The 27,296-nt window shown below is 39.3% G+C and overlaps 1 protein-coding gene across 10 annotated transcripts in view; it reads right to left on the bottom strand.

Moving 5' to 3' along the window:
* FGGY (FGGY carbohydrate kinase domain containing) overlaps window positions 1-27,296 on the bottom strand; it is a 301,140-nt gene that overhangs the window by 117,700 nt on the left and 156,144 nt on the right. For 9 of the 10 annotated variants that reach the window (XR_003925915.1, XR_003925914.1, XM_041127624.1 and 6 more), the window contains 4 exons: window positions 17,627-17,839; window positions 15,570-15,681; window positions 13,611-13,762; window positions 1,620-1,708 (listed from right to left, as the gene is read on the bottom strand). Coding sequence is in view for 8 of the 10 variants with exons in the window: in XM_041127624.1 (XP_040983558.1) it covers window positions 1,620-1,708; window positions 13,611-13,762; window positions 15,570-15,681; window positions 17,627-17,827 (554 nt within the window). In the remaining 2 variants the exon portion in view is untranslated. Of the gene's footprint in view, window positions 1-1,619; window positions 1,709-13,610; window positions 13,763-15,569; window positions 15,682-17,626; window positions 17,840-27,296 lie in introns of those variants that run through there. The other variant, XM_041127627.1, reaches the window with a different exon arrangement.

The raw sequence follows: 27,296 nt of genomic DNA, 5'->3' as shown, positions 1-27,296 counted from the left end.
CCATTCTCTCTAAAACTACTTCCCTTCCTTTAAAAATAAATTCCAAATAATATTTGACTCGAAGTTCGCATGGACCATATTCTATTTTAGCTTCTTCAGCCATTAGCACAAGATGACCATTAGCACAAGGTGAACATTTCATTATTTGCTCACACATTTTATCCCATCTATTAATCATCATCTGGCCACAAAGGTGATCTAAAACTATGTTTGAAATTCAGTTCCAACCAGGGTCCCTAGCCATGTAACCCATCTGTAACCCACTAAAAGTGACATTTAGTCATACCTATTTTCTGGGTCATCATATTGCCCAACTACCTCAAAAAGGTTCTCTTCAGGACAGGTGGTTACTTCTTTCATATGTGACTGTGCCTAAATTTGAGGAGCGCTTGATCTGTCACACTCTTACACTGTTTATGGGAAAAAAGGCAGTCACCATTCTCCATCCTGTCCACTGACCAAAGGGTGCTAATTCTAAATCAAAGTCTTGAGTACTTTCATAAGATGGAGACCCTGCATGGCATATCATCTGGGAGCCTGGGGTTTATGCTCCTGAAGTTAGAGTTGGGTCAGGTGACAGGACTGCTTAGATTGCAAGATCTTTGGGGTGAGGGTTGTTCTTCTGTTATATAACTCATAGTTATACGGCACACAGCAGAATCTGACTGAAAGTCCAAAGGAAGGAAGATTTGAGATACAATCTTTCAATTATCATCTAGCAAATCCTTGCACAACTAATCTCTTTGCTCCCCCCCCCCCCCCAAAGTCAAACATAGCACTTTCCTGCTCTATAATGCAAGATATTTAACAATAGCTGTCAATCATGGAGACTAACTAGGGAGAAAGAGAACACTCAAATAAAAAGAACTGTGTCTGATGCGAAGGTATCTTCCATTTCCAGAGAGACTAAAACTATCCTGTCACCAGTTTTTATTTTAGACTATTTTTTTCACAGATTCAGCTCCACAAACTCCAACAGAAGTAACTGTGAACTGCACTGAGCTGGGGAGGTAATTGGTCCATAAGACTTTATTTTAAATAAATAATACTGCACTTTTCACAAGGACTTGTTTATCTGCAAATGTGCTTCACTTGTACTAGTCACTTTAATCAAGATTTTAAAGGGGTTCTCTCAAAGGGTTTTGTTAAACTGCTCAGCAAGTATTCTAGGATGCTTTTGGGGAGCAATACAGCTGCCTTGTTTTACAGTGAAGTGACCACTAAACAAGATTTTACCAGATCCCTCCCACATGGCAAAGAAGTGTTTTCTTCCAGTTCTCAAAAAGGTCAATAAATTTGTCAACAAAAACAGATTTCAAAGAATTATTAGAAGCATATTTCACAGTAACTAGAGCAATTGTTTTTATGTTCCAAAATGGAGTACAAGACCAATTAACTGACACTTGTAACAACATACTGTATCTGTGAATTACACTGCTCACAGGAACAACTGTGTTCAGGAATGCACAATGGAAGCAGGAGATAGGTTCAAGATGTTTTGGAGCAGGCTGAAATACAGACAGATTTACATAACAGCATGTCCAGTCACAATGAATTAAGGCAAAAATATACATAATAAAATAGACAAAGACCAAATCATATTGTTATAATTAACATACCTTGCAGTGACACCTGTGGCTTTCCAAGATAAGAAATCCGGAAGATCAAAGAAGTAGCCTGCATTCTCCCAACACGATTCTTGCAAGTTCTAACAAAAAAATTTTTAGAAATGCAGGTATTAGAGGCCAGGCATGATCATGTCCTCATTTTAATGCAATTAAAAACCCCTGACATTTATGTAAAAATGACAATTTTTCCAAACCCAACATTCTGATCACCCAGTCTGCTCTACTCACTTTACAGTGATTTGCTGCCTGAAGAACTGAGCCTTTCCCCCACCACAGACTGATCATAAGAAAAGAGTTTCCTATGAAGAGTTCATGGAGGCACATGTTTCAGATCAGTAACGTGGTCTCTCTGAGTTCCCCGTCAGCTGCTCAATAAGAGAGCAGTCTCAAAGTCAATAGACAACTTTCTCAAAAAATGTATGCCCTACTTTCTAAAAACTAACCATTTTAAATTTAGTATTTTTGAATTATAAGTACAGGAAGAAAACAAACAGCTCTGTGAGCACAAGCACAAAGCTTTTGAATCTGTTTCAAAATGACTGAAATATGATCGAAGCATGTAAGAACCTGTAAGCTTTCAGTGAAGCTTTTTTCCACAGCTGGGACATTTGGGAGCTCTCAACTGCCTGGATTAACCAGTAGCAATCAGCTTTAAATCCAAACTACAATCCTATAGTTGCCATCACAGCATGCACATGAATTCACATGAACAATTAACAGAAGTTTATCTTTGCAAACTCTACCCCTGTGCAAAATTTCCTTGAAAGGCATAACAACACACAAAGTGGTATGAATGCCTAAGCTTCCGTCTGAAAAGACGCACACTGCCGGGTCACGTTGAGCTTCTCATCAACCAACACCCCCAAGTCCTTCTCCACAGGGCTGCTCTCAATCCTCTCATCGCCCAGCTTGTATCTGCACTTGGGATTGACACGACCCATGTGCAGGACCTTGTACTTGGCCTTGTCGAACTTCACAAGGTTCGCACAGGCCCACCTCTCAAGCCTGTCAAGGTCCCTCTGGATGGCATCCCTTCCCTCCAGTGTGTCAACCGCACCACACAGCTTGGTGTCATCGGCAAACTTGCTGAGGGTGCACTCAATCCCACTGTCCATGTCACCAACAAAGATGTTAAACAGCATCCATCCCAATACCGACCCCTGAGAAACGCCACCTGTCACTGGCCTCTCTTTGCCTTCTTGTCTTTTCGCTTTCAAGTCCCACCTTTTTCATCTACTCTCCATAAGTTCAGGCCAAGACTCTTGTACAAGATTCCAGAAACAGAGGATTTGTTAGAGAAGTAAAACGCTAAGAGAGTCTCAATAGCATAAGCTTTGTCAAGAGCAACTCCAAGTCCTCCCCACTCCTCCAAAAAAACCCCCTGTGAGAACCTGTGGTACACAGTTGAGCAGAAGGCCAAATATTTTAGCAAAGGTTCTAGGAGCTTTGTTATTATGCTTTTCTTTTCAAAGTTTTTTTTTTCCAAATTATTCAGTAAATTGTCAATAACATGACAATTTAAATTATCTGCATTTTAAAAGCTGCCATCAGTTTTCTGGAGCAAAAATTAATTACATGCAGTATCAAGAATGTACATGCTGAATTAAAGTAAAAGATAATTCCATTTTAAGAAATACTATTTGGCTCTGTAACTTAATTCAGACACTATGTGATATCAAACCAAAATCTTACAAGTCCAGAAAGTTACTGAAAGGGAATCTCTGAATTCCAGAAACTAAGGTGCAACTGGTTAAGTACAAAAAAAATAATCTAAATTTTGTTTAGTTTTGGATCATGCAAAGAATTTGTCTTGTTTGTGTTTAGTTTTTCAAAGGCTTCTAAAACTTACTGGGTTTCTATTCAGTTCAAAAAAGAAATGCTCCAATTACAACTTTTTAACATAAAATGCACAACCTTTGAATGTCTGTTCCTGATCACTCAGCTTTAATTTACCTCCTAGACGTATGTGGCTGCTGCTCACATCAAATTTAACTTTATACATGAATGTAAAGGTGCTCCATATTTTAGTACAAAGGTTATTCAGCCTGACTATTTTGATAATAAAAGCCTCTATGTATTGTTAACATACCTGACAGTCTTCAAGAAGCAGCAGTAGTTTGGCTATTAGTGTGAATCGAAAAGAAATTGGATTAGGAATAACTGTCCTCTTCAAACAAATCTGTTTCATCAAAGATACTCCTTGGATCCTTATTCTATTACTTCAAGAATTCCCAAAAGCCACATGTTAGTGACACTAAAATATGTTGTTTCATGAACATCCAAATGATTCATTCTTTGCCATCTTGATGCTTTGTCATCACTAATTAGCACAGACAAAAAAAATCATAGCATGCCCTGATGCTTTTTCCAAACAAATTTAAAAGTCTCCATGTTTTCGACACTCACTGAAGTTAATTCAAATTTATTTTCACTCACAGTCAGGAATCTGTGACCACATTAAAAGGACTGTGGAAAAGATCCGGGAACGTTCCCAATGCTGTATTCATATCCTGCGACTCACCCTCCGAACTCACTTGTAAAGAAACTAATTCAATATTTCTATTTTGCAGGGGTACTTATGGAGTCCCCTTTCTTCATCTCTCTGATTGTTGGGGGGGGGGGGGGGAGGGGGGGGGGGGCAGGCGGTTAACAACTATACCGCCAAACAATAATTTTTTGAGATCCTAACAGATAATCCCAAATACTTGGGGGCAAAGCGTTTAAGAATTATGAATTACAATGTCTTTTAATCTTCCTAGCCAAGAAGGGTCTAGGAGAGTGAGGGATCAGGGAGCTGATACAGAGCACATGAAAGGCCTCCATTGCCCATTTATTCCTTGACAAGTCAAAAGATGATCATGGAGCCATACTGCACCATTTTGTATTGCGTCAAATGTATTTGTTCACTTCTTAGTTGGACTGAAAATACACATACAGGCAGAATTTCACGTGAGCTCCAGCATCCAATACAATTTTTTGGAGACACCTAGAGGCACATTCTCCTTGGGAAAGCTGAAAGAGCTTTCACATTCATATTTCACTGGTTTGCTGACGTAGTCTGTTTCTGTACAGAAAACCTTTGATTTCTACTCTTAACGAGTATATAATTCTCTTGTAAGATGAAGTGATCTTCAGACATCTGATGTTTGCGAAAATGCATTTTTTTCCACCAGAAGTAAAATGTGTATATAAACACCAAAGATGTCCTGACTTTTGTTATTGCTAATACAGATTAAATATGAATCAAATTATCTTAAATGCCATTATGGACAGCCTTCATATCAGATGCCTGTTGCCCACAGGATTAACTTAAAATGGGCTAGAAGCAAGACGTCTGATTTAGCACAGGGTATCAGTCTGAATTCCATGGCTACTTATCAGCCAAAAACCACAAATTCAAAAACCATCCCAAACCGGTATGTTAGAAATCTAGATTAAAACCAGGAGGGACAGATGGAAGCAGAAAAATGTTTTACCATTTAGTGTAAAAAATAAAGCTGGCGTGAGCATTCAAGTTCCACATCAGGTCAAAATCTAAGTCAACTGAAAATCAGAAAAGAAACTCATTCTCTGAAGAACTGTCTGCTTTTCCCAGTTCAACCCCAAATTTGAATCTCAATCTCCCAGGCAATCTGTAATAGTAGGCTATGTAGTGTATCAGTCTCTCTTTCTAAATTACAGAAAACAAATATACCTTGTGTGAAAGGAAGAAAGAGAAGAACTGAAGACTTAATGCACACTCATGGGGATATAAGAAACTCATGTCCCATGCCCTACTCCAATTCAGACAAAGCAAGGACTTAGAACTTGGATCTCCCACACTTCAGATCAGATGCCAAGCCATGTGACAGAGCTATTCTGAGATACCCAAGATAGGCTCTGAGCAGAAATTCTATCCTTGCCAGAGCCAAGGCAGCAAACTGATCAATTTCGCAACTCTTAACTCGCAAAAAATTAACTAACTGAATTATCAGACTCATCTTGAGGCTGGAACTGGGGCGGGGTGGGGGAGGGCTTGGAAAGTAACCTCTTAGAGTGAGGCTGCTGCTGAAGGTGGAGAAAACTGCCTTGCTGCAACACACTCTCTACCACCAAGACACTGTCTTAGTCACATGCAGGTATTTTCAAATCCCTGAGGCACCCTGAGCATAGCACCACAAGTCAGGCAAGCATCAGAGTCCAGGTCAGAAAGGGCTACAGAGGAACAGACCAGGCACATTAAAGGCTGAGCTGGCAGAAGCTGTAACAGGGCAAGAAGGACAACCAGCATGCATGTCATAAGCCTCATCACACTGCAATGGAGTGGAGAGATACGGCTGGAAGACAGACTAAGGAGGATGTACTTAGAGGTGTAGGTGCTTCAAACCTCCCAGCTGTTAATCCTTTTTTTAAAATGGTACTTCTGCTTGATTAGCAGCTGCAACTAAAAGCCAAACTGAACAGTCCAAAGTACAGCTTAGGCATACATGTCTGCACTATGTATGGATTTTGGTAACACAGAGCTGTTAAAGCATTTATAAACAATTCTAATCAAGAGTTCAGTTCCAAACTCAGTAGCTTGGATTCATTCTCACTTAATATGGAATTTATTATTTATTTTAATGGAAAAATATTCAGTCACATTCAACAAAACAAAAAGCCAGCTGCAAAGGCAGCAAGCAATGGAGAAGAAATGCATCAACAAAAGCTGCTGCCAAGCTAATGCCAGTACATCCACCATTCTTCCCTCCACAGCCAGGGAAAAAGATGTTTTAATAGTTTCTGCAAATTATCCCATTGGTAGCTTCAAGTCACAGGTGTACAGAAAGAAGAACAACGATGCATAAAACAGGAGCTGCAACTGAAGATGTGAAATGTAACATAGAGAAAGATCACTGACCACTGCACCAAAAAAAAAAAAAAAAAAAGAAAATTACTCAAAACCTATTGATTTTAGTTATTAATTGCAGAGGAATGATATGCTAGCCAGTCACTCTGTGAAGTCATTTTTTTGCTGAAGCGAGTCTCTTCTTTGCTCTTATACACCATATTAAGAACAGAGTTATGAAAGCACAGTATAGGAAGACTGCATTTCATTTGGAGACAGTTATCAAGCAAATACTTACTCCCAGTCCAACATCCCCCACCCATTTAGAATAAGCTACAGCCATCTCTGATTTAATGGGACTAGTATTTTTTAGAAATAGCTGATTTGTAATGTCATTAGTATGAGGAAAACATAACAAGCATCCTTTTGTTTTGGCATAAGCTACAATAAAATTTCCAGCCAGAAATTAGTAAACAAGACTTTTTCTTCTGCTACCTCTGGGAAAAAAAAACACTAACAGGCCAATTCTAGAGCTGGACAAACCTTCACTGCAGTTGTTACATTGCTCTGTTTAAGCTATGGTCTCACTGCTGTGAGATCCATACAGTCATGTACTGATAAACATTTGCAGCAAAACCATTTCCAAGTGAAGGAGTATGTACCTACATTTTCAGTTCGTATGCATGCATCTACCCACCAGAACTATCTACACACTCATTCAGGCAGTGAACATCCAATTTCTTTAGCCAAAGTCAACAAAACAGCACAACCTGCTTAGCAAAGCTGCAAAAAATGTACCTGCAACTACCAAAGTAAAGAACTATTGCAATAATGTTTTGCAAGATAATTCTAAACAATGAAGAAATCTAAGGAAATAACAGCAAGAGGAGTGAATTTAATTGGTTATTTTGAAAGACCCAGTAACCAGGGACTACTTTCCTTTCCAGTGAAGTTTACATTCAAATTTAGCTTATTGACTTCAGGAAGACTGTCAGAATTATCCTTCAGCTAGTTTCCAAATATTTGCGAAAGGATCATGATCCTTTAGTTCAACTTCATCTACAGTTGACATTCTTAATTCAGCTGAGCATTCAAAAGTCATATGCGACTAATGTATTCACAGACATTAGCTTTTTAAAAACCCCATATATTCAATTTGTTTTACATTACAGATTTGACACTGGACTCTCTTTATCACCACACATGGTCCACACAGGCAGAGAAATACAATACTCCTCATAAGTGGACCACAGATGTGCACACTTTAACAAGACTGCCCCTTAGGCTATACAGTAGCTGCATTTGGTTGATAGTTTACTGCAAACAGCTGTCCCAAGATGCAAACTCCACTTGCAGTGATGGTTTTGTCATATGAACACCTATCTGCAATCACAAACATCAAGGCCACCCAATTAATTTCATGTAGACTAACCACTAGGCACCAGAGGGTAAAATGATTCAGCAGCAATCAAACTAAACTGAATGTAAGCCAATACAATTCAAACAAAAGATCTCAAAAGGCCTATTATGGCCTTCATAGTTTAGTTTCTTAATTCAAAACCAAAATGAAATAGAGATGAAGAGTTGGAAGAACAGAATACACCCTGAAGCCTCTAGTCTCTAGTTAAATCTCTATTCTGTGTATAGTGGGAACGTAAGGAGATGAAATGTTAAAGAGAAAGCATTATCATAGAATGGTTTGGATTGGAAGGGACCTTAAAGACCATCTAGTTCCAACCCCCCTGCCATGGGCAGGGACACCTTCCACTAGACCAGGTCGCTCAAAGCCCCATCCAACCTGGCCTTGAACACTTCCAGGGATGGGGCATCCACAACCTCTCTGGGCAACCTGTGCCAGTGCCTCACCACCCTCACAGTGAAGAACTTCTTCCTTACATCTGATCTAAATCTACCCTCTTTCGGTTCAAAGCCATTACCCCTTATCCTATCACTACATGCCCGAGTAAAAACATCTCTCTCTGGCTTTGTTGTAGGCCCCCTTTAGGTACCGGAAGGCTGCTCTAAGGTCTCCCTAGAGCCTTCTCTTCTCCAGGCTGAACAAGCCCAACTCTCTCAGCCTGTCTTCATAGGAGAGGTGCTCTAGCCCTCTGATCATATGGAAAAAGAAGTCAAAAAGAAGCAGATGAGAGTAACTTCTGACTTTAAAGAAAAACTGCAACATCCCTCTGCAAATAAAAACAAGTGTAACAAGAAAGCCACAAGAGATAAGGACCAGTATCTACTTCTCGTAAAATGATGTCAGCTGATTCCTCACAGTGAGTGAGGTCATCTTCAACTTCAATTCTAGTAACAAGATGATGGAAATGGAAAAGCACAGTTAGGTCACCTTAGTTCTCTCCTCCTTCTCCTCCCTCTTCATTACTTCCAACCAATTCAGGGCAAATTTGTGAAGTCATATTGTTTAGTAATACTTTTAATTGCTTAGATGAAAATTCTTCAAGTAATAGAAATTTGATTCCTTTCTTTGAGAGACAGCCTAATCACTCAAAACTTAGCAATACTACTGAATTGACCTATGCCAGACCCTTCATCACAGAGGTAAAGTTTTCAGATACCACAGTTTGGAGAGTCCGTGGCAAGAAGTGAGAAGACAGGATCTCCTAATGTGGCTTTCCATAGTCAGGTTAGCATCGTGGAAAGGGAGAGGGAGGCTTTGATGACAATGTACACACAATTAACCTACAGGTATAACAACAGTCCAAAGGGTCATTTAGTATCAATACCTTAAATAACTTACTTCCAAAAGTGCATCTAGTCTCATAAATCACTAGTCTCCTAAACGACTCTTAACAAACTAATTAGTTTACAGTCACATTTGTGCAACTTACCTTGTATTAGCAAGACTGCAGTTTCATATGACTGATTCCACAGAATATAGAACATGGAAAAGTCAAGGGAAATCTTGAATATTTATCAGTTAGGCAATAAACTAAAAAAAAAAACATTTATATTTATGCCAGCCTAAATAAACTTTGAAGCTCAAGAAAACAATGTTAAGAGTTCCAAAGAACTGAGGATCCACTGAAAGGAACATTCATAATTAGGACTAATTTTAAGGTTCTTCCAATTATATGCTGTTTATTGTTACAAATACATGAGGTTTAATTAAAAGAAAAGTATCAAACATTTTCCCAGTGACACAAAAGTTAACTCTGCTGGTTACTTCAATGGATTTATAAATTGTTCTTAATTATTAGTACCAGGTTATTTTATCATAACTTCAGATATAAAGCAGTTATTTTCCCCACTGCACCCTCTCTGCAAAACCTAGATCAATGCAAGCCGATATGGAACGTGCACAGCACCAATCCCTGGCAAAGATGTACAGGGGGAAAACAGCAAAAAACATTTAATAGCAGAAACATTAAATTCCTGGGGAGTTCAAAAGTTCCAGGGACTTAAGGCAAAAGTCAACAGTGAATCTTCATATGTTAGGATGTACCTGCTGACCTGGAGCATGACTGTACAAAGTGTATTGCTGTGTTTTTTTTGTTTTGCTTATAAACATCCATGTGTTTTATGTGTTGTAACCATGTCAAGCTTTCTGATCAAAAACTTTCCAGAAATGTGATGCCTACCAAAGGGACTAAGGCGCAAAGTAGCTTCTGGATACACCTTGGTTTAGCCAGTTTTGATCATGGCCAGTCATAGGAGAACAAGCCCAATCCACTGTTTGCCTTAAGTTCCTGGGATACTGTCAGATATATGACAACACTAGGGAGGAATATTAAGAAATGAATAAGGAAGGAAAGAAAAAAAAACTTCCCTATGGTTCATGGCATGGAGATGTTTACTGGGGAATGATATAGTTCACTGCCTCATACACTTCAAGAACTAAAAGGAAAATGAGATTTTAGGAGCTTGTTTCAGAAAAAACCCCAACCTGTTCACACAAAGTACAGTTAAACAGTGGAACTGATTACCACAGGACACAGCAGGTGCAAAAAGTGCATGTGGGTCCAGAAAAGATTAGCTAAATTCATAGAGAAAAAAAATCACTACTAATCAGACAAATAATGAGTCAAACGGATTTCTGGCCCGACCCAATATGGTTATACATCAAGCAGCAGGCTGCACCACTTGCAGTCAGATGGCTGGAAATAGTTCTAGACATACTGGAGTGTTTTTAGAAAAAACCTGAACCAACTGTACATATTTGCAGAGGTTGGCAGAAAATTCTGGGAAAGTGTTTTACAATAGAGCAACAGACTTTTGGGATGCTTTGAGAGGGTTCTTATTTTAAAGCAGCTCCTGAGACTGCACTGCTCACTGGAGCAAGCAGTAGCTCAGTAGGAAAGGTTATTTCACATATGATACAGAAAACATAAGCAGAGGTGAGGAATTAAGTAAGACAAACCACTCAGATCTACGATACTTTAAAGAAATCTTGCTGGTAGCATATTTGGTGACATTTAGTAGTCAGGAAAGCTGGACAGACCAAAGGCCATGATCACAGCCAGGCACACAGTGTCGGCAGACACTATGTAAAACTTCCCCACGCAATTCTGCCAAGACAGCTCAGCCCTAACATTCAGTGCTCATAATGATCCCATTTTGGCCTTCTCAGCAACACCAAGGGCCACATTTTTAAAACAGCCTAATTTTATGCCCATGAAGTTCCCAACTAGCCAACTGCCTCAATGTGTAGCCTGCGCAAACCAGGTACAGTGCAGTTATTTTCTGAATAGCAGTTGTCACAATTAAATAGAAGCACAATGGGAATTCCAGTTTCAACTTCGCAAAGCCTTCTGATATTCCCAGTTAAAAAGGATAAAATAAAAATAAAATCTTTCTTTCTGCCTGCTAATCTTGTGACTCTCCCAAGGGATGTGAAAACCAAACTTCCTTTTTGCCAGCTTGTGCATTATCACTAGCTTAAGAAATAATCCTGCAATCAGAATAGAGTATTTTTTTCCTTGTGGTATATGAACTAGATCAAACTATCACTCTACCACACCTCTGGGAACTGTGCAGTATTAGCAGGAAGGAAATAGACTAAATACAGAAAAGAAAGATGATACAACTCAAAAAAGATGAAGGAAACATTAAGTACCATTTTTTAAGTAGTTTTCCTGACCATGCCTTTAATACCTGGGTCATCATTTATCCATCTATAAAATATTAATAACAAAGAATCTGAGGAGACTTAAGTTATTTATTATTTGTAGACCACTTGAAGACACTCCACTGAGTAACAACGTATGTGCAAACTGGTGTTATAGCTCTCATTTGAAGAACCTGACATTTAAAGTTACTGTAAAATTTGCCTTCCTTGGCAAAAAGTGAGAACACTTGCATCACGTGAGGCTGAATTTTAGCTGTCGCAGGCTAACATGAACCTTTGCTGCTAGCCCTAAAAGTTAGGCACATTACTGTGATGGGCACTGAAAATAAACCATCACTCTCATATAATTCCTTTCACCCTCCTACTTTGCAGTAAGTGTAGAAGCAGTAAGCAAAGACTTCATCATATACCTCTCCAAATCTAGAAAGTTTAACACTACATGGCCATACCTCAACTGATTACAACTGACTCCATAATAAATGTTACTGTTCCTTCTCATGAGCTAGCTGAGGTGCTACTGTAAGATGTTGCTTAAGGTGCCCGAGTTAAGCACGGTAAGCTTAAGCAGTTTAACAGTATGTCTTTGCTAGTCCACTCAGGATGCAGGAAATGTCACGTGAGCAGCTCAGCAAGCAGATACTGAGGTAAAAAACCCCTCTCTTAAGGATAATAATCTTTAGCTGGTACGTCAGGAGCTCAAAGGGGACATATGAGCAAGCCCTGTCCTGTAATGCCCTTCTGCCAAGCAATCTCTGCTACTGGCTGGCATGTAGGGTAAGGTGAATTCTATTTCCTACCCATTTTGTCATGGAGGGAACAAGCCCTGCAATACTTGCTCTCCCTTTATTCTACACCAATTACATCAGAATACTTTGAGGCCACAGCATAGACTTACATCTCTGGGTGACCCCATTTGGAGACCTCCCCCATAATCTGGCCTTTCCTGATCAGTCAAGTACTGACTGATATTCCAGACCTTGCAATAGAAAAATGTTTTAAACACAATGGATTCATTTAAGGTTTTTACAGCTTACTTTTTATTATTGATGACTGACATATGATACTCAGAGCTCAAGAAGAAAAGAACTAGTAGATGGATATTCGTTTTTCAGTATAGCATCTACAAACAACAATAATTACCCTCTATTGTCATTAATCACCCTCTATTGTCATTAATCTGTCAGTACCTGCTTCTACCAGTTAATTCCTTTGACTTTCCCCAATCTGCACCTTGTTACTTCATGTTTGTAGAGACAGGAGACTTTAGCTGCTTGAAACTGGCAGCAAGTAATTTACATTTGGGCTGTGTTAAAATGACAGCAAGCATCATTGAGACCAAATGTAAAAGCCAGATTGGAGGAGGTTACAAAAAATTCAAGTGGCAAGCATTTCTCCTTTTATCTGACAGCTATTATTAAAGGGCCATATGTCATTCTGTTACACACAAAATTTAAACACAAGAGACAGAGGCAGACTTCCATGTTATGAACAGAGCACCTTCCCTCTACAGATGTCTACTTCCTACAGATGGGACAGAACTAAATTGAAGCTCTAACTGAAGAGTTTCTCTACTAGCAGCCAAAGACATCACACATCCCCTCACTGTTGGATGCAATGCCTCAAAGGCAGTACCTCTGGCCAGGATACACAGTGTCGAGATGGTGCTGTTTTCAAATTGCTATAAATCCATCCCAGAAGTAGTACCTACACCCCTCTAAGCACACCCAGCTACAGTAGTTGGGAGCAGGAAATACACCTCCATTACTAAATCCTAGGATACTTCGAGGACTCATTCATTACCCAAATTTGTATGTATATCTAGCCTTAAAATTAGATAAGAAAGGCATATGAAATCTTTCAATCAGGAAACACTAAATCTCAATAAAATCAAAGATATTTCTAAATAATTGAGAGGAAAAAAAGAACCTCAAACATTTTCATCACAACTTAAGGCTGGCCTTACTTTGCAGACCTTTGGGTTCAACACTAAGGCTGAAGACTTTTGGTTTAGATATTTCCTTCTCAGAAATTAACAAACAAAGGGCGTTAATCATTAGTAAAAATGCACCACAGTCTTAGATGTACTCACTTCCTTTAGCCACAGCAATTTAGGTGGCTGCATTTCCACAGACATCACTCCCCCTACATAGCTCAAAACCCTGTGTTGCGTTGCATTGATGCGCTCAACTTGACTGACTGCACGATGGTCCATCCACATAATAACATTCCTATAGTTTTGTCCTTTGGGGAAAAAAGAAAAAAAAGAAGATTATTTTAGGTCTGGTTTAACCCCACCTCAGTACTGTAAGTTACTAGACTCTAAGCTGCCTCACACTTCCACTTCTACATAGAAAGCTCAAATTCTATTTGTGTTAATAAAACACAGTAGATATCTAGAGATAAAATTCTAGCCCTCTGAGCCAACTTTAAGACATGCTGAGCACTAAGAACACTGACTGAAACCAATCAGGCTTGTGAGCATCCAAGAACTTTGAAATGCCATGCTCTCATAGACTATATTTCATTCAAAGAACCCAAACTTCTTGACAAAGTACACATATCTAGTTAAAAATATAAAGAAGCATTTTGGTGGCTAAGAACTAAAAATGTGACAAAACCTGAGCAATTACGTTATAAGCTGAAATTAACTCAGGTAGTCAGCTAGCTAGCTAGTTACAGGGATTCTCTTTCCTTTTCTATTGTTATGAGAAGAACTACCTTAATTCCTTTCAGAAATAGTTTCAGGGGAGTAATTTGCGGAAATGCTTTTATTTTGGATGTGGAAGGAAGAAGCATTTGGAATGTCTGCGTAGCACATGAGAACAAGAAGCAAAGAACACTTTTTATCAAAATTAACCTACAGAGGACCTGCTAGACAGGTGGAAAAGTAATCCAGATGACACTTCAGATTCCTCTCTTGCTAAGCACACTGCCCACTCAACTTCATGACACAGCCACTCATGCATAATCTTGAAAACATACTCCAAGACAAGGCAGAAGTATGAGGCACACCAATATTTCTAACATGGATTGAAATACAACCTAGAACCAGACTGCCTGAAACCACACCGTTGCATGCCCAGACCAGTGTGACAGTATTTAGTGCATTCTTGTCTTTTTACTTACCACCACCACTGTGTAAACTCAAAGTTCTTGGGGATATCAGAGAATAAAAAACGAGAACTGAATTTGACTCAATAGACCAAAACAGCCCCAGACATAATTAGGCACTGAACAGATTGTATGAGACTCTCAAACTGAAAAATAAATAATCTCATCTAAATTAGCAAAGGACATTTTGGGGGCAAAGCTGTTTTTTTGAGAAGGATAGGAAGAGATGACAAATACATCTGAGAACAGAAAGGGAACATACACAGAATTGTGATTACGGCTCTGTAACTACTGATTTAGCACACACATCATCTTAAATGGGATTCACTGAAAAAAAGCGCATCACAGACTTTTCTTGCGTCTTCTGAATCATCTACTCAAAAGCTAATAAAAAAAATTTAAATTTTTAGAAAAAGGTCAGACTGTTTCTGAAGTTTAGCACTGTCCTAGACAAAGACAGAACACCAGTATAATACAATACAGAAGTTGAACCTCTTGCCTGCAGCTCCACAACACAGTGAGCAGTTAGACTATACTAACACTAACATTTTTAGCATTCCTTTAGCCAGTGTGGATGGGCATTTATACACATTATGAAAGCCGTGATTAGTAAAGTCTGAAGGAGGAGAAAACATGCAGAAAAGAAAAATGAGCATAGATTTCTCTAAGAAGTAGTCTCTCTGAGCCAAGATGAATGAATTTGATCTTAGGATGCCAAACATTTAGGCAAACAGTAATGAATTCTCAACGCAAATTCAATTTTGCAGTAGAATTAAAATAGTAAAACCAGAAAAAAAATAGTCTTGTAAAAAACGTTTTCTATCATCTACATCTCCAAGAGTCAGCCCCATAACTTGGCATTTGGATGAAATTGTAAATTCGCTCACATCAGTGGCAAACATGCATAGTAAAACCAATTTTTGTGCTGAAGTCCTACCTTCACAGTTGACTGCCAGAGGTTGGAACTGTTTATCCACAACAACAAGGGAACATGTAGCATCAAAACCAACCCCTCGAATCTGGCTAGCATCTACTCCACAGACAACTTTCTGTGAATATACAAAACACAGGTGAATACAAATGTATCAACATATATGCAGGTACCAGGTGAACTAGTAAGTACAGAAAATGAGTTACAAGTTAGAAATGCAAGCTCAAACTCTGAAATTTTTGAGATTCAGTATTCTTTAACACCTCTAATCAAAAATACACTAAATTACCAAAAATTCTTTGGCTTTCAAAACTGAATTCAAAGGTCCATGAAAAGTTCATTAATAGCTTTTTAATCTTACTAACCACAGTACTGGATAAAAGCAGGAACCACAAAAATATCAGAAAATAAAGGTAGCAGAAAACTAGCAATGCTAATTTTCTCTTTTCTAAGAAAGTCTGCAGCTGAGCTGCATGTGAAACATGGACACAGGATTAGGGCCAAGTGTTTCCATCAGTTACTTCACACAGTTCCCACCTGTGGAAGCAACGATCTAGAATTGCTTTGGTAATATTATGCCACAGCTTTTTGTCTTGCAATAGTGAAGAGTCCCAGAAATAAAGTTGGTCAAAACCTGTAGCAGTGATAATACCTCTGCAATGCACACCTTTTCAAAAGCTCTGCTACCAAGAGTTTGGATAGCATATTTTTTGGAAGATTTTCCAAAAAAAAAAATCACCACCCCAAAAGGTCAGAACTTCACGGCTTCCAGCAGCACTGGAAAAAAAAAAAAAAAAAAAAACAAAAAACACAACACCCACATGGATTAAGTGCCAAGTGAGGTTGCAAGACACCTAAAATGTAATGCAATAATAAATTGCCACTTCTCAGTAACAATAAAAATATCATTATTTTAATTAGTACTACAACGAAAGACTTTCACTAGACTTGCTACAGTGCCAGTCTCTTACTGGGTCTGTAAAGCTATAGTTTCAGAGACCATATTTTATTGCTTACATACAAGAGATTGTATTTAAAGAGGTCCAGAGGAAGAACAAAGCAATTCACAATGAGAAAAATCAAATAAGCAGAATAAAAGACTTGCTCCACTTTAACATCAAGCTGTTCCTCCTTATCGCTCCTGTCACTCCCTTCTTTTCCTTCATTCCCCCTCACCTCGTCTCCTTCATCTCAGGGCATTTCTGCAGAGCCAAGCTCATTAATGTTTGAAAAGCCTGATCAATAACAAGAGAATGGGTGAACTGTCCATCTGCAAATTACCAAGCATATCATGAATATTTAAAAAGCCAACCTTAAGAGTATGGCAGGCTGGGGCTTTATTAAGAAAGATGAAATGGCCTGCACGTGCACTGCCAAGCAAGGTCACTAATTTACCACCAGCATGTCCAGGCAGATCCTTGGATCAGAGGGTACAAATTTTCCCTTATAATAAGTTTTATTTCAGTCTGGTTTTATGCTTGATACTATCCACAAATGTATGTAATTTATTTTGGTCTTATAATACTGGATCCTCTTATAATGAGGATGACAGGCAACAGACATTATGTTAGGCACCATCCACAAAACAGATTACAATTTCACTACAATAAATGCTCCTTTGTGACTCCAGTGCAGCACAATGCACATCTTTAAATATATGCATTACCAGGTTCTGAGCAACCTTGACTCCTCAAAGAACTGTCTCACGGCTAGAATATACACCAGTGAATCAAAACCCACAGATGTGAATCCTGAAGGCAGTGGGTAAGTCCTCCCCCTGAGCCAACAGCACAAAGGAAGGCCTTTCGTTCTACTTTCAGTTGTAGCACAAGCTTCTTTCACGCTGGCCTTCAGCTCCTCACCTATATAACAGACCTTGTGAGGCTACGTCAGCAATATCCTCAAGGTGCCTTTAATACACAAGGATGGTTACAAGTTACACAGTAATACAGCATGCACAGAACTGAATGTTAAAGGCCAGTGACTGGAAGACCTTAAACTTTCAAAACTTGAAGAGCTACCTGCAACACATTATCTCCTTCGTTTTCTTTTTCTTCGCGTACCTTTGTGACTGAGCAACAAGCAGCCCATATGTCTGCAGAGGATTGCTCGTAGTGGTCTGGTTGGGGCTCCCAAATTTGGATTGGCTGATCTGCATGTGCCACTACTGTCCCAAACCCGTCTACCAAAGCTGCGCGAACACTTGCTGACCCAACATCAATTCCAACATAGTATTTTACTGGAGTCTGCTTCTTACTGTCCATTTTTCATAAAACCTGTTGGGGAAAAACAAAAAAAGGGGTTAAAAACAGATAAAATGACTGACGATGTAAAACTGTGCTGAACAGGACAGGAGAGATGCTGTACAGGCACTTTGCTTGATAACTCTTCTTTGCAGCAAGTCTTCACTTGGCATTTTTTAATTAATTTGAGTTTTCAAGTCTTGCACTAATTGTACCATTTTTCTTCAAATGTTTGTATGCAAATTGCATGACACAGAAGCTCCTGAAAAGCAAACTGTAAATTTGCATGTAAGAATATGCATGCTATGATAAAGTTCATGCATTCATACAATCAAGGAAATGAGCTGTGGTCATACAGTATCATGTCTACATAAAGGGGAAAAAGAGGGAAGGCGACAGGAAGGGGTACAGTTCCAAACTCAGCAGCAATCAGGAGCTGGTGCTTTACACAGAAGGGAAATTTCAACCCAGAGACTCCTGGGTTTTCCTGAATTCTGGCAGATGGGGAAGCTGCTGATGTCTGGTAAGTTGGACTCGCCTCTGGACAAGACAGCGAGAACCACCACAGATATGTCATTGCCTCAATGCAAACAAATTATACTCCTGAAATAGTGAAAGGGGTGGTGTGCCTGGCTCCACTGAACCCTGACCTGAAGAGGAACAAGGAGCCAAGAGCTGCTGCCTCCCATAGAGCCAACCAGCTACCGAGTGGCATGTTACTGCTGAATGAGACAGTGAGTGAGGCTGAATTTCTGCAGAATCTCCAAAAAAAAAAAGTGGTGTGATGCTGATAATTAAAATAGCTAAGTGACAATCTGGTACGTATTACCCAATTTTGAGCCCTCCAAAGAAAACAAAAAAACAAACCACCTGAAAAACAAACCAGTTCGGTTTTTAAGAACTATCCACCATCAATCCACACAATTTTAAAGATTCAGAAGATAATTTGCTGAAAATGTGTTGACTTATGAGAACATCTCAGGAAATCTCTGCCTACTCTCTGACAACCTACAAGAACAAAGTGAGGTTAAGTTAATTCATTTAATTATTCACAATGAGTTGCTTATTTCACTATATTATGTTTAACTATTTGACATTTAATACAGTGACAAAAGTACTGTACTCAATTTCTCACAGTTTGTTCTTAATTAATAGTTAATATTTACATTTTAATCAAGCTGGGACAATGCCAAGTAAGAGCTGATACAAAGTATTTGAAACGTCAGACAAGTACCAAGTTTAGTGGTTGTATGAATCTGTTAAGCCTCTGAAACACACAAAACTCAGCTGACACATAGCTTCTGATTTCCAGAAAATGAATGGATCAATTATAATTTGATGAATACATAGTATTTACAGAGCACCAAAATGTCTTTACTTAAAAACAGCCCATCTCTCCCAAAGAAGTGACCTGGATTACTTCTGTATATGGAAAATGGGTTGGTTAGAGGGAGGGGCATAGGCAAAGGGGGAAAGATTTGGAAAATACTGCTTAGTAGAGAACAATTATTCACACTTCAAATGAATCCTTTTTTTTAAAAAAAAAAACAAACAAACTAGAGTTTAGTGGCAAAGTATACCAAAAGCGCAACAGAAAAAGCAGTGGAACAGAAAATGGTGACAGTCCGCTTTCTACCTTCGGACAATAACAGCTGATCATATAGCCACATAAGCGTATTCAACTTTGGAAACAATGTTTTTTACCTGTTTTATTTCTACAAGACAGAAAACCAAGCCTTTTTTTTCCCTCCCTGAAACATCTTGAGTACAGGTCAAGATCTATCCTTGGGTGTCAGTTTGAACATAGTGTTGGCACAATTAAGCAGCTGTTCACATCTATGGTTGGCTTATGACCAGTGCTGTTGATGGCTATTATAAATCTATAATCACTGAGGGTTAGAGGTAGCAGGTGAAAAAAAGGCAGGAAAAAAAAAAAAAAAAATCAGTCCTTTATCAGTGTAACAGCTGAATTAGGACCAAGTTTCATTTGCACTTAAAACAGAATAAGCCAACACCTTGGCTAAAGAAAATTACCCAGCCTCCCCTCATCCTACCCTTTGACTGGTTCATAGAAATGCGGTTAGTCTGTGGAGATCTGTTACCATAACCTGTCCCATACGATCATTTTGTACTACCTGAATCTGTCATTTCATGATCAGACTACCACTGCTGGGGGCCAGGGACCATTTTTTTGCTCTTTGCTTGGATGGCATTAGCACGAGGGAGTTCTGTCCATCACTAAAGCTCCTAGGCAGCCCGGTACAAACCAAAGCAGTTATCACACTGCATTCTGCATGCACCATGGGAGGGTCACTAGAGAAAATTGTACAGACCGTTAGCTTCTACCCATATCAGAAACTAGAAAAAAAATCAAAGATACAGAGCATATTGCGGTCCTGATGGAAGTACTAGCTACTCTCTTTCAGCATACTGATTCTGCCCAGTAGATCAGGTGCAATACACACTAATCTTGTTAAGCAAGGTCATCTGTTCAAGCGATGAGCAATCAGCTAAAAATAATGGTCTGCCATGAGTCTAACACCTAGGAATATTGGCAAGAAACCTCGCTTTATTTTCTTGGCCCTGGCTCTATGACCTGGTCAGACCAACAAAAGCTAATGCCTCTGTCACTGAGAGGACAATTCTCCTGATATCAGTGATTAATACTGCATCTGTCAGCTGGGGATACTTACAGTCACTCTGCATCTTCCTCTTAGCCCTTGGCTGTAAAAGCAGTTTTAAGACATTCTTTTCAACAGATGATGTTCACTTTTTAATTTTGCACTCCATCTCCTCAAAGCTTAAAAGGCTGGCTGCAGGTGCTGCAGATGCTGCTAGCTACTTGCAAGAAATTCTACCATAAGGAAATTCATAAGACTGTTCCTGATACTATCTCACGAATTTCCCTGTTTTTCCCTATTTCGGCACTGCCTTCAGCTGCTGACTCATAAAAAGATGAGAATAAACCACAAGCTGCAAAGCAGATTTTTTTTTTTTTTAAACATAGGCAAATCTTTCTTACTTGCTTTTCACAAAATACAAATAGCAAAAGGAGTATTTTACATCCTGCCTCCTTCTCACACATACACAATATTACTCTAAATTTTTATTTCTCTTGCTTGTATGGCAGCCTTGATTTTTAGCTCATTAATGTGTTTTTGCTACTTAAGAGAACAAGCTTAACAGATGTTAGAGAATTAAGCTCATAGTACCTCCTACTCAGCAGTTAAAATTATGGCTTTGCATTGGATTCTTCCCACAAACATTTGAAACCTGGAACCCAATCAGCCCATGTAATGTTTACTTTCCTTTTTTCCTTACTAAGCAACCAGGATGTGCATGTGTGAGTGACTGCGCAGGAAGCAGAGTTTGTTTATATGCTCAAGCGGTACGTATCAGTCTGTGCATATCCACTGTTTTATTTCTGTACATCAGTGGACCTAAGAAAGAGTTAAGTGACAAAGTCCAAAAACAAGAACCACAAACCTATTTTAACTGGTCCTTCTCTGAGTAAAGCTCACCTTCATTTACAAAGCAGTATTTCAGTATCTTACGAAAAAAGGCTAAAAGTAAATATTAATCCTTTTTTCAAGCACAACAAGCACTAAGTTACCGAGGCTGTTCAAAGTATAGCGTCTCTGCAACAGGATCCGATCTGCTTGCAAAAACATAATTTGATGCCAAGGGTTTTTCTGGAATACCAATCACTTGGTATGCCACCTACTTGTCAACCGGATCCACAAAAAGCACTGTCATCTCTAGGTCATAAGTGTCACCAATTAGGGACTCTGCCTAAAGGTATTTCTTGAGAACCTAAGAATTCAGCAGTGAGGTTGGTGGAAAATATTTAGCCAAAGTACTTTAATAAGAATTCAAAGAGAAACGTTGTCATTCAGTTTTGTTTACAGAAGGTTCCTTTGGTACAAAAGGAAGCTCCAAATCAGAAATGAAGAAACTCTTTAATGGAGTTCAGAGGTAGACGAAGGTCCCAGCACAAAATTCTTGCTTTGGAATCCGGACACCAACATTCATTGCCATGTGCAAAGAAAACTTTGCTGTGCAAATAAAACTTTGTTGTGCAAATCAAACTTTGATTTGGATTTTGTATCTACTGGATTCTTAGCATACAGCTTCTGCAGTCAATACAATCATGAGGAAAATAGCAAACTAGAAAAATGATTGATATTAAAAGTCCTAAAGGCCCAGTCAGATAGGTCAATTCCTCAAGCGCAATATTCCTAACAAGACACCAAAATATTTGATGCATGGATAATGCATGTTATGGAGTTCCCAAGTGGTGGAAAGCAGTGGTGATAACACCACTACCTTCTATACTCTTGAAGTACCTAACTCGGGAAGCCTGGCTTCTTGCAGCCAAGAAAAAGGCCTCCAAAACTTCAACACAGCTTTGCCTGTCCATTGCAGAATTAGGACCTCATATTTACAACTTATTATTTGAATGTGCAAACAGAAAGGGGGGGGGTGTGGAATTTTAAAAGACATGTCCAGCTTGACCATGTTAGTCCGCGACAATAACTGCTAAGAGAGGACAAGAAGCCAAAATTCCCTCCAAGCACTAAAACAGCAATGGCCTCTTTCTTTGCAAATCACAGCAGGGACAGAATGGCTTTTCAAACAAGCATTTATGATCAAAGGGCTACAGCATATGATAAATATTTATATGGCCCATTAAATAATAGTCTGTATAAATATTATTCAAAATGTGCATGCTGGAAACCACAGACTTCCCAGTTTATCCTTAAACAAATGTGCTAGTTTTCCCACATAGGCAATGAAAAAAAAGGAGGGGTGAAACTGTCACTTGCAAAAATATTTCTTTAAAAAAAAAGAAAATCCTTAACATTATTTACTTTAATTTAAAAGGAATGACTAAGTAACCAGGTGACTGATCAATTACAACTCACTACTAAACTCAGTCTGTCCTACCTTATTTCACGGTTATCAAATTGCCAGGACGTACCTTTCTGTTAAAGCTACAGTACAGGAAGGCTGCATACTCACATGCACGCAGGCCGAAGCTCAGCAGAACTATTTATCAGCGGCAAGTATAGATTTTGTGGTATCGTGTGCTTAAATACAAAGAATTATGAAGGACTGGCACGTCTGTTTTAAACTTTGATCTTTGGAATGCTGCGGGCTGCCCAGACCCAGCGATCATGGATAAACAGTATGTTTTTAGTAGTGCAGCTGTGCTTTCCTATGGATTACTGAGAAAAAGATTTAACAGGCTCAAATTAGGCTTCATAATATTAATGTGAAAAGATCTAAACATGTTAAATAAAAGCTGCTTTTCAATTGTAGAAGAGATAAAACTAAAGAAGCATTTTTGACATTATATTGGAAATTCAGCACTTTGTTGGCTTTCTAGAGTTACAGTAAACTAACAAAAGTGGTGGTGGTGGTAGAGTGGCAATCTCTTCTTGAAGACAGTGAACTCCCTTTCCTCTTCCAGGATCTTTAATTCCTGTTTGGATGTGAAGAGACAAAGAAGGCACATGTCTGTGTGGGAGAGTGGGAGCAGATGGGGAATTCTAATGCTGTGTTGAAGGGCAATACTAATATAGAATAATACCCTTAAATGCCCAAGGGACTATGCTATAACTATCAACAAGCATTTATTTTTCAGCTACCTAACAGCAAACAAAACAAAAACAAGCAACAAAAGCACACCTCATCTCCCCTTTTCCCTTCCCAAAACAGAAACACGTACATGCAGGAGATCTCTGTCTTAGGAATGCGAGGACTGTGTTAACAATAACAAAACTGGAATAAATAAAAAACAAGCTGGTAAGTATGCTTCTTCACTAAAAGCCACACACTTCTAGATTATTTTATCCATTCTCCGGTAAATTCTGTGGAGCTTTCTCACATCTCAGAACAAGGAAAAAGAGCTTCAAATAGTGGAAGGGACCTCATTTTAGTAGTAGAATCAGACCCCAACTCCCAGTCCCATAGTACCTAGACTGTTCCACCAAAACCCTCCCAATTGCCCCCCCCAACACCGTAACATAGTCTCAGTAAATCCCACCACAGGACTGAAAATATTCTACTACTTTCTAGTATCTCCTTTTCTCTCTATAAATAATTCACTATGTACTAATCTTCTGTAATGTCTCTCCGTATCTTTTTTTTTCCCACCCTCTCTCAGTGTCCAAGACAAAGCCATTACTTCATCGCTGCCTTCTGCCCTTTAATTCTCTCTTTTCTATCTTAAATACTTTCAGACCAAACTACTTCCACCTGCTCTGATATAAAGCAAGACATATCCTGGTTTATCCTTGTATAACTAATTAGCGGAGAAATGAAAACGACTAAGCAAATTTTTCTAAGAAATGAGATCCAAAATTTATTTATTTTCAGCTTCTACTGCCTACATAGATATTTCACTCATGAACAGCAGAAAGATGTCAGCATGACCAGTGTCAACAAATATCAGGCTCTTAAATTTACAACAGAGTTGTTTATCATCTGCTCTAGAAGAGATTTGTACTAAAACAGAAAAATTACACTCTCCTTCCAGTTTCTCCCTTGAACTCACACTGGCAGATACAGCCCATAGTACCATTGATCAAATAAGAGCAATGGCATTCTGGACCCTGATTAAAGAGAAGAGCATGGCTGCACTGGGTCAGATGAAAGGTCCAATTAGTACAGTATCCTGCCATAAAGAGCAAAAGCCATAAGAAAAGATATGCCTGTCCTTTTCATCCAGCAATACTTCCCCAAGACACCTTCCTCCTCCTGCTATCTATTGTAGAGGCACTTCCTGAGCCAGAAATTTTATCTTTAAGATTAGCACACCTTGAAGGCTTTTTCCTCTCTGAAATTGTTTGTGCTTTTTTTGAATCCAGGGACATTTTTGTAACTGCAAACTACTGTGGTAGTGAGTTATAAAGTTCTGTGTAAACAATGCAAGAAAAAGTCCTTTCATTTGTTCTGAGGGTGCCACCTGTTAGTTTTGTTTGATGGGCCTGAGCTCCTGAGGTAGAGGAGACATTAAGCAATTGCTCCGTATTTACCTTCTCCATGCAGTCATGCTTACGCTGCATTCTCAGTCATCCCCAGAAGGCTTACTGCAGCTATCTACAGACCATGGATGATGAGCTGAACTCACAACCTTAACATGGTCAGGTAAATCAAAAAGCATTTTTCTGCTCTCTGACTGTTCATGGATGTGGCAATAATAAGTACCATCATACAGTGCAGTAGGTATTAATAAGCAGCAAGCAATGATCCCAATACCGCTTTGGGCAAGTAGAGATATTGCTCAGAGACACTCACAGCAGAAAAATAACGTGTTGGTGTCAAAGGAGAGGTGCTGCTTTGGAGCAGAGAGGTGGCTATGGAAGGCCAGGGATTTCAAACTTCAGGCAGTTCCCAAAACACTGACCCTCAAAGTATGGCTAAACAGAGGAACCCAGGAGCTCCTCCCAACTACATGCTCGGAGAAGACTTAAGGCTACCGCTCACCGTGATCTTCTTTGGAAGGAAGACCAAGGCACCCACATGGTTGTTGCATGCCCTGATAGGCTCTGCATTGCAACAGGCATGAGACTAATGTCACAGCATGCCTCGCAAAGCTGCCAGGCTGCCTGGTCAGAGACAGCCTGTGACACCACAGACAGACCAGCTCTCTCACTCTAAGATTATCAGTGTGACAGTGGTAAACAACTGGGCTGCCCCATTTGTTCCCCAGCCTGTAACCATGCCGCACACAAGGAAGAAGTTCAGCGCGCTCTGCCTCACTGCTCAACTAATACCAGGAACCGCAGGAAACAGCTGCAGAGAGGAGCTCTCAGGAAGAAGGAAGGCTGAGCAAAGAGCCACCAGAACACACAAAATGAGATGAGAAGACTCACACTACTGGGGAAACCTAACAGCTCCAAATCCCTCTGGGGCTGTCTTGGCCCTGCTTGGACTGGGCCGTCACTTCAAAAGCAGGGTCTGATTCTGCATCCATTAAAGTCAGTGGCACAACTCCCAGCCATATTAGTAGTTTAGGATTAAACTCTTGACACTTGTGAACGTCACAGGTGCATTCACACGTCTGCAGGATTTTGAATGCTTGCCATAACCTACAGTTTTTCAAACAGAGGAAATGTTGATCAGTTTATGCCAAGACACAATTCTCACTCAGGAAACCTAAGGAATTAAGAGGGTATATGGCAGCACCCTTTCTTCTCTGTACCCTGAAAATGGCAATCAATACAATTCATGCACACCAATCTATTTAGATCTATTCCCTCCTCTGACACCGCAGCTGCGTGCATCCCTAAAGGCTGTGCTAATGATCTGGCAGACAGACATGTCCCAAATGACTCTGCAGAATGCTTGAAGCTCTGAAAGAAGACACTATCTTGTTTACATTGACTGTGAGGTGGAAAAAAAAGCCATCTGATTATTACATAAATTCTAGCTGTAACAGCTTCATGACTAGTTGAAAGGAGGTAACAGGCTCCAAAATGACTGATGGATCCAAGTGGTTGGATCCATCAGCTTATTAAACTAATGCTAAGGAAGATCTTTCTTATTCCTATGTCTCTGTCACTTTAACCTACCCCATGCTGGACAGAAAGAACAATCTCCGTTCATTGCCTGTAAGAGAGGCAGATTCCTGTACTGTGACTTTTGTATTTTTTCATTCTCTTCTGAGGTGTAATGGGAATGGAGAAACAAATAAACAAACAAACAAACAACAAAACACAAAAAAAAGCAGCACACAGTAAACACATCCCTAGCACAATAATGTTAATTTACAAAATATCTGTTTAAATCATAAAATATAACTGGAGTAGAATGCACTTCAGAAGGCACAATTACAGTTCATGTAACCACACACACACACTAGCTTTAAATTGCATTCCTGGAGCAAACCAGCCTCAGCACCATGAACTTCAGTGCAGGGTACATACACTTACCTGGAATCCTGGGTAAATAAAGCCATCATGCTACTGTGGATACCAAATTAGCCAACTTTAGTTAATGCTGATACTCTAACTCTAATCACATCTGTAGATTCCAGTGCTACATCAAGGTTGAATTTGGCACTAGCTGTGTGATTACGTATCAGCAGATCAGTATAAAAATAATTTGTTCCGAGTTCACAGTTTTATGAAATTACAAAACATCAAAATTAGCATTCTGGCTGAAATCCACTGCATTTCCCATCAAGGCTTACACATTTAAGCAACATCTGAACCAACTGTCTATAATTACTCCTGGCAGATACTGGAACATTTAGGCCAGTAGTAGATGCAACAGTGAAATCAATTTTTAAAGACATGCTGTAAACCACTTCTTTCAAGATGCTCAGCCCAGAAGCAAACATGTGTCTATAAGCTGAATCCACAGTTTACTATACAGTATTTGTTCACTCTTGCATAGTAAGAGCATGAGAATGACAGCCCTAAGTAATCTGTAATTTTAAAATTAAACATTTATTTGGGCTGCAATTCCAAAAACACTAGCC

This window comes from Aquila chrysaetos, chromosome 12 (assembly GCF_900496995.4).
Source record: "Aquila chrysaetos chrysaetos chromosome 12, bAquChr1.4, whole genome shotgun sequence".
Lineage (NCBI taxonomy): Eukaryota > Metazoa > Chordata > Aves > Accipitriformes > Accipitridae > Aquila > Aquila chrysaetos.
Note: the sequence above shows the minus strand (reverse complement) of the source record. Positions and strands in the feature narration are given on the sequence as shown.